At 42.6% G+C, this 8,516-nt stretch overlaps 1 protein-coding gene across 1 annotated transcript; it reads right to left on the bottom strand.

Annotated features, from left to right (window-relative positions):
- Positions 1-1,478: 1,478 nt before the first annotated feature.
- Positions 1,479-5,160, bottom strand: NR0B1 (nuclear receptor subfamily 0 group B member 1). Its single transcript, XM_027890089.1, has 2 exons — positions 4,318-5,160; positions 1,479-2,798 (listed from the first exon to the last, which is right to left on the bottom strand). Exons 1-2 carry the CDS (start codon positions 4,889-4,891, stop codon positions 2,554-2,556), a joined length of 819 nt encoding a protein of 272 aa, XP_027745890.1. The 5' UTR covers positions 4,892-5,160; the 3' UTR covers positions 1,479-2,553.
- Positions 5,161-8,516: the final 3,356 nt, after the last annotated feature.

The raw sequence follows: 8,516 nt of genomic DNA, 5'->3' as shown, positions 1-8,516 counted from the left end.
GTTTTCCCATTCAGATCCTCTACTTACTGTTCCCCGATGCTTCCATTAGAATAGACAGCAGCTGGAAGAAAAACAGTATTGCTGGTCCAAGAGAGATATGATAGAGTATAGTTCAAGGTAAATTAATTGTGCACATTTTTCATGACAACTTCAGAAAATTGATCAGAATACAGAATTTGTTCAGAGATCAAACCTGGAGATGTAAGCAGGTCCCCCTGAGTCATCCAAACGTTTGTATTTAGTGGCCCAATAGACCCAAACTGTCTCAAGGTGACTGTTCAGCTGAAAATGCTGGCCTGTGACCAAGGTTCAGCTCGTACATTTAATTGTTAAGGGGGACTGCAAACAAGTCTCTTCTGCCACTTAGCAGAAGAGTCTGAACACTAGTGTGCATATTAATACATGCTCAGTGGCGATTATGATGTTTTAATCTGAGGCTGTTGGAGTTTTTTTAGTCCTTACTCAAGATTCATCATCTGCCAATCACTATTGAAATGCTTATCGTCGCGCTTTGTGCTCTTGTGGAAACGGGGCTCTTTTCCAGGCATCCTTGAAAGCTAACTATTGTAAGCTCATATGCTGTTTGCAGAAAAAGAGGGAAACGTAGACATATATTTATGTTACAGAGACATCAGGTAAGCTCTAAAGCTGTTGTAAGCTCACAGAACACTTCTACCTATTCTATTTACATAAATATTATCTATATGTAGATGTTTTTATTTATTATAAGTGTGGATATGCATGTGTGTACCCACATAAAAGGATCAACTTAAAGACTAAGTCTGCTCTGTTATGGTGTGAGCTGGTGTGAAGTCTGCTCTGGTAGTGAAGTTCACTTTACTTATATATTTTTTCTTCTTTTGAATGTTTTGGGAGCTCCTCATGGCACACAATCCCATGCAGTTATGTGAGCACCAGAGCAGTGTGTATTTATGGACACCATAGCTTTTCAGGATGGGAGCTGTGTTTCTTGCTCTGTTTTGCTTGCTCAGTGATGGTGTCCTAGTCCATGAGGTCTTATTGCCGCAGCAATACAAATCTCAGTGATAAAATTTATGGATGAACTTGAACCTGTAGGAATATCTGGGTCCCCCTCTATCCATTTCTGATTCCCATAAGTTTTATCCAGGAAGGTACAAGCCAACAGGAGTCCCCCTGATCCTTACTTTAGCGTAGCAGCTGTGATTAAGCTTCGCGCAAGGTGGCAGCAAAAGAAAGCTCTTCATACTTGTTCCTTTCCCCTGCACACACCCTATTGAGGAGAGTTACTGCTTCAACTTTATAAATTATGTTTTAAAAGACACCTGTTACTAGTGGTAAACATATGTGTGAACAACGCAGAGTTACTGATATTGTTTACCTTGGGAACACCGTCATACTTCAGTCTTCATTATTTACCAATATTTCCTGGGGAAAAGGCTAGAAAGTTGCATGCAAAGAAAGGAAAACCATGAAACAAACTCCCCTTAAATCACTGATTTTCCCTTTCTGATTTTATTTTTTAAAATAGGATTTTTTTTTTCCAGAAAAATCACAACTTCTTCAGGAGAAAGGAGCAAGTCCAACACAAGAAAAACAACAACAAAAAAAGTGTTAAGCTCAATGCTTAATTAAGACATCTTCATGCCAGCAGACAAATTGTTATGGGTGTACCAGTGTTACACCATGTTTCCACATAATGGTTTTATTTTTCCATAGGAATAAGAAGTCCAAAGAGTCTGACTATGGAAATCCCAGCTAGCAGTTGCCCCCATGAAAAGCAAAAAGAAGTGCAGAGTCCACCCTACTCATTCTCCTGATTCTAATGAGCATTTGCTGTTCGGATATTTTTAGAGGCATTTTTGTTCGTTTGTTGTTTTCAGGAGCAAAGTTGTTTTATTCTCCTGAATCACAGTGTGTGTTGAATAGAATATTTTACTGCACATATTAGAGCTGAGGAAGCTACTTTAAGGTTCATTAAGCCTCAAAATATTCCTAATGTATCTTCCCCCTATCAAAGAAAACCCTAGGTGAGTATTGAATCTTCATGGACTTCAACTCTGTTAAAGTCAATAGAAATAGTTCACTGACAGTAAGTCTTTGATAGAGCCATTATTTGAACTGTGAGCAGAATGGTTGCTATAGTGTCTTATTCTAATATCATTGAAATATGCAAAGTAAATGGCTTGTTCATTCCCCCTTTCTGACTGCCAATTATGTTTAAAATGTAAATCTAGACTTTAGTTTGAAAATCCCTGCTTGAAAAAGCAGGGATTACTCACCTTGAAAGTACAATATAGTGTGTTCTGTATTCAGAGATGTGGTAAAAGAATAGCCATTGGACTTCAGATATGAACATTCTCCACAATCTTAAAGCTTGTTTTGATGACCATAATCTTATTCCAAAAGCACTGCTTAATAAAAATCAATTTCAGATCTTGAATAATATTTTATTATGGAATACAAAAATACTATCTATGTAAAAACAATAAGTTAGTTTATTTACAATACTTTACACTATTCTGCTCTAGGGCTTCCTTTGCACTGGACTTACTTTCGTTATTTTACATGCCTTTATAATTTTGCACAAAGCATTTCCAAAAGCATGTCATCCATGTTCACTGCTCCAATGATGGGCCTGAAGAACAATTCAGCCATCGCATCAGCATTAATAGATCTTAACAAGGATAAAACAACATTCAGCTTGGCAAATCTGGCTTCATCACCTCTGTGAATGAGTCTGACATGTTCATTCAGAGCTTGTTGTGCTTCCCTCTGCAGTCCTTCAATGTATTGTGTACACTGCAGTCCAGGTAGATCTGAAAGGAACAATCAATTATGTTGTTTACGTATGTTTTGTTTATAAAACAACATTATTCTTACAGAATTACTACTAAGATCTCATAGATTGTAATTATCACTCAAGGAAAGAAACAAATTAAATTGCCAGAGGACTTTTTGTATGAAGAATCAACATATTAAATTTTATTGGGCAGAACAAAGTCTTATCATGTTGGTGTTCAGGACCTTTAATATTATTCTTCACTAGACAAATATGATGTTTGTCAACATTCACTTAAGTGTTAAACAAATTAGTTGATAAAAATTTTGACTGAAGAACATTCTCCAAAACAATGTTAGAATGGGCTAGACAATACAAACAACTTTTTTAAGTTGTTCACTTCCACAAAAATTTATCACATTTAAGGTTTCCTTCCACTTTCCCATTTAAGGCTTCTTTGAGAACTGTTTCTGCTCCAGTTTATAGGTGGCAAGAAATGCTGATTCCAACATGACAGAAAGTTTCCCAGTGAACCACAGTAGGGATACTGAAAGACAGAGGCTGCAGAATTAATGCTGTTTGTGACTATAGAAACATTAGGCTGGAAAAGACCTCCAAGACCATTGAGTTCAAACACTATCCTAACACTGCCAGGTCCACCGCTAAAACCATGTCCCTGAGTACCACATCTACACATTTTTTGAACACTTTCAGGAACAGTGATCCAACCACCTCCACAGGCATCCTGGTCCAATGCTTGACCACCCTTTCAGGAAAATTTTTTCCTACCAGAGCAATGCTTCTGTCTTTTTGTATTAAACCAGCTTCAGAATTTGACTTGTGTAATGTTACCTTCACCACTGTAACTTTTTCTCTCTTATTTGTATGGCAGGCAGAGCTACATGAGCAGTATGATAAATGCAAAGTAGCACTATACAAACTTAACCGTCAGTAACAGTTTGACAGTGGGAGCAGAGGAAAATCCCTGTCCCACTTTCACAGGGTACTGCCACGCTTGGGAAGTGCCAGATCCAGCCTGCCAGCTACCTTTAAGGTGAGTCACCCACACGATAATAAGCCCTTGGTTGAGCATCTGTGCGATCTATAGAAGTCTCCACAAAGAGAGTTGGCGAGTAAGTGCTACACACAAAGACAAAACTGCACTTTGTTGCTGGAAGCCTTGAGCCTTCTCTTGCTCTCCAGGGAGTGCAGACCTCCCGGGCACAGCACAGGCAGACCCGCGACCCTCGGGAGAGCGTGGGGGTTTTCTCCACTCCCGCAAAGCGGAAGCTCCGAAAGCAACAGGGAGCCGCTGCTGACTCCCAACTTTTCCTTAGAGACTGGCCGGGTTCTCTTTGTTCCGTGGAAGGTGCCAGCCTTCGAGATACCAGACCTGGCCGCCTCCGCCCCCCTCCCTGTCTGACAGCCGGGGTCCTGAGACGGGGGCAGAGGGTGAAACCTTGCTTCACGTCCCCCTCCTCCACCACCTCTTTCCCCCAAGGAAAAGCCCCGCTTCGCTGGGGATACCGGCGGGCTGTCCCCGCCCGGCCACTCACCCGGGTTGAAGAGCACCGTCCCCTTGAGGTAAGCGTACTCTTTGGTGCTGATGTCCAGGCTCCAGCACTTGGCCAGGAAGCCCTTGATGGCCTGGATCTCCCCGGCCGAGGGCAGGTGCGGGCCGTGGTGCTGCCGGCCCGGCGGCGGGGCGGGTGCCCGCGGCGGGGGCTGCTCTCCGTGTCGCCGGGCCGTGAGGATGCGCTGCAGCATGCTGGGCTCCGCGCTCTCCACCGTCTCCACGGGCACCCGATCCTGCGCCAGCCCCAGCAGCAGCAGGGGAGCCCAGCAGCTGCGGACCAGCAGCAGCTGCTCCTCCAGAGGCAGCTCCTGGAAGCAGGGCACGTTCTGGACGAAGCGCAGCGTCTTCACCAGCACGGCCGAGGCCGCCTTGCAAACCACCTGCGGGCTCCGCAGGGCCACCCGCCTCCTCGTCCCGCAGGGGCAGCCGCGGGGAGCCTGTCCCGCCGGTGCCGCCCGCTCCTGGCGCTCCTGGCTCCGTAGGATGCTGTAGAGGATGCTGCTGTGCCGTCTGCCCTCCGCGCAGCAGCGGCAGCAGCGCTCCACGCACGCCATGGCACCCGCGGGTCCGGCTCCCGTGGGCCAGGCTGAGCCGCTGGGGAGGCTCGGTGGGGCTGTCCCAGCCTCCTGTCCCGCCGGGAGACGCGCACTGCTCGCCCTCTGGCCGGCTCTTAACTTATTTATAGCCGGCGGTGTGTGTGTCTGGGTGTGTGTGTGTGCAGCCGCAGGCGCTGTACCGGAGGTTCAAAGGGGCAGACACACTCTTTACTGGCTGGAAAAGAGGGAGGGGGTGGGGGGAATGGAAAAAAGAAAACCCTCCTCCTCCTCCTCCTCCTCCTATTCTGAGAGAGAGACAGCGGTACCCGGAGGGAGCCTTCCCACAGGCTGCGGCGTCTTGGGCGGCAAAACGCCCCCTCCTCTCTCCTCTCTCGGGCCACTGCGCGACTGGCGTTATCCCGGGATGCCTCGAGCAGGGCAGGGCAGGACGAGACCGGCAGCTGCAGCCGATCTCTCATTTTACCACCGTGGGGAGCAGCTCTCGCTGCCCCGGCTCCCGCAGGGCCCCATCGGGAAATGAGTATCCGAGAGTTCTGGGAGAGGACAGAGAAAGGTGTATTGCGCTGAATTAGTCCCGCAGCGCTGGGGAAAGGTGACGCCACTAATGATACCAAGGACTTTTGTGTGTGCCTGCCCTTAGGAGCGATGCCTCGTGTGCCAAATGAACTCCTTAGTGCTGCCGGGGAGGAGAGGGGAGAAGTGGACCTGCTGCTGCCCAAATAGGGTGCTCTGTGAGGGGTGCAAAAAAAGCTCCATCATAATGCCCTGAGGCTGACACGGTTGCAGCACCAATAGGGATCCCCCATTAAACCTCCCCCATTAATATTTCCTTGCTTTGCTACGCAAGGTCCATGTTTTTTATCTCATGTTGTTCCATTCATCCATTTATAACATTCCATTTTCCTTTTGGGCTCTGCTTGTCCATGACTCTTTCCTGTCAGATACCTATTTTTCTGCCATCTCCTCCAGACGGCATTTAGACACAAAGGCAAGGAAGTAATCCTTTCAGGCCTTGATGATTACACAGGAGGCTTGGGGGAATAGTGATTGCCCAAATGTGGGCACTTGAATGAAAAATAAGCCCATTTATTTTCTCAGCTGGGCTAGGTAAAAGTGGGTGCAGCAGAGAGAAGTAAATAATCACTACAGAAGGTAAAGAGTTACTACTGCCTGCTGCATATGGGCTAAAAAAGAAACATTTTCTTGTTTATGTGATCTGAAAGAACCTTGGCACAGATTTAGAGAAAGTAGCCAGTTGCAAGTAACCTTCTGTACCTACTCCATCAGTATCTGCTACCGAGGGAGGTGTAAATCACCCCTGAAAAGCCACACTTTCTTTCAATGAAGCATTCACAGGTTTTTTAAAACAAATACCATTGAGTGTTTTGGATTTTGTAGAAACACATTAATTTTAAGCTGGATCTCTTTTCCCTGTGAAGTCAGTCCTAACCTACCAGCTTACATAAGTATAGAGTCATATAGTCATTTCCTTCTAAGTGTTCCTTCACAATTCAGATTCAGAAGGAATATTCTTTACAAATGGCTTATACCTTATTTAAGGAACTTTTCTATAAAGCTGTATAAAACTCTACTGGGCTATCTGATGCAAGTAAACCTTGTCTTCCAAACTCAAGTTGTCCAAAGTCTAGATTACGATACTTTTAGTTTTAACTATGAAATGCAGGGTTCTTTTTCACAGACCCAAATAAGATAAAGCCCTTTACTGGCTTTGCAGCAGCAAAGGACTGCTACAGTGCACCAGTGAAGTGATGCCTACAGCTTGCAGACAGGTCAGTTGTGTCCCTGGATTAGAAAACAACGTTGTTTCACCAAACATCCTTTAATTAAAAAATGATGCTAAAATTCCAAAACAAATTTAAGAATATCAAATGTTAGCAATTTTTAAATTTGAATAATATCACTGGTAGTTGAAAAATTCTCATTTATTTGTCTAGAATATTTCTTTATCCTTCCAGGTTGTTTCTTGTTATATTCATCAGTGTTTTCTCAACATGTTAGGATTTTAGATAGCTCGTTTTGGCCTGTTTTGTTTTTTCCCTTCTTCTTAGTTTTTGGGGGCAGGGGTCATCCACTAACTTCAGAGAGAATTTTGGCCAGTTTTAGAAAAAGGGTATCCCTAAGCTTTTAGTTGTCTTCAGTAATACTCCTTTCAAGAGATAGAGATTACTAGACAGACTGTGGAATCTAGATGTGTTTTTTATGAACTTTTAACTTGGAAGTTTCTATGGGAAAGCACAGTACAGTCAAAACCAGAATCATTGCCTTTGCAGTTTTGACCTTGGATTCTAATTGTGGGAGTGTTCTGCTTGTGGGAGGATGCTACTTACACAGGTCCATAGACAAAGGCAATATTTACATTTATACCATGTCTACAATAGATTTTTTTTTCCTGATGTAGCAATATTGGTTGCAGGTACTTAATTTTTCAAGGTGTTTCTCTTTCAAAAACTTTCTCCAACAAAATCTCAAATGTAGATGCAATTCTACTGTCATGTAATGATTTTGCTAACTGCTCATTTTCCAAACCCACTTATGCAAAAATTCTTTGTCTTTGATAACTATATCAAAATATGTACTCCACACTGAAACTGAGATTTGATTTATTATGTAGTGTCAGAAATTGCATTGATATTATAAGTGTACCTCCTTCTCTCGTAATTGCATTTAAGCATCCTTTCTTTCTTTGTAACTCTTCAAGTATCCTAATGTACATGACAATTTCTCTTATTTAGGGTAGATCATCTCTTTCCCAGCTTAATATTATCTTATACATATTTCTTGGTGTTTTTCTTGTTGATATTTAGTAATCTGAATACTCTTTATTTACAAGTCTGAATTCTGCCTGTCAGCAGTATTCAAGCTGAACTAAAATCAACAAAACTTTCTATTTGCAGCCAAAAAGAAAACAAAATCCCTCACAGACACTTAACTGTTGATGGAAAATTCATGAAAACACTTTTAGCATAAAATGGACATGTCTGGTTTGTGCTGGAAGATGTAATGGTGCACGAGAATTACCAAGCTCCTTGTGGTACAGTCACAAATAGGTTTAAAAGCTTCCAGACAAAGGATTACTTGTTTGTGACTTTTTTTAGTTGTTTTTGTTTTGGATTGGGGTTTTTTTGTGTATATGTGCTTGAGTTTTTTTAATTCAGACAAAAGCCTTGGATATGAAGGTGATACAGTGCAGTCTTGGCAGTCTCACTCTCTCATGTTGCTCTTCAGTGTCTCTGTATCACTCATCTGGTAGCACATTTGGTTCTTGGCCAGAGGGCAAGACTTCAGTTTCGGAACAAGACCAAACAAGCATTTGTTTTTATGCCGTCAGTGCTTTAGTGCACCGTTAGCTTAAGAGAAACCTTTTATCTTGTGGAGAATTTGATCCTGATGTCTTCTAAATACATACTATTCCTTTTAGTGCAAACACTGGAAAATAAAATTTTGATTTTAAGATCAGATATTAAACCGGGGCTCAATTTGGTGATTAACACAAGAGAAGTTAATTTTATCTCTACTAAAAAAAAAAAAAAAAAAAAAAAAAAAAAAAAAAAAAAAAAAAAAAAAAAAAAAAAAAAACAAAAAAAAAAAAAAAAAAAAAAAA

Source organism: Empidonax traillii, unplaced genomic scaffold, assembly GCF_003031625.1.
Source record: "Empidonax traillii isolate 1590-97213 ecotype Southwest subspecies unplaced genomic scaffold, ASM303162v1 scaffold1:size7828297, whole genome shotgun sequence".
NCBI lineage: Eukaryota > Metazoa > Chordata > Aves > Passeriformes > Tyrannidae > Empidonax > Empidonax traillii.
This window is presented reverse-complemented; position numbering and strand designations above follow the sequence as displayed.

Coding starts and splice junctions, on each gene's coding strand:
- NR0B1 (XM_027890089.1), bottom strand. CDS start 4,891: ATGGCGTGCGTGGAGCGCTGCTGCCGCTGCTGCGCGGAGGGCAGACGG. Junction 2,799..4,317: donor GACGGTGCTCTTCAACCCGG/GTGAGTGGCCGG, acceptor TGTTCCTTTCAG/ATCTACCTGGACTGCAGTGT.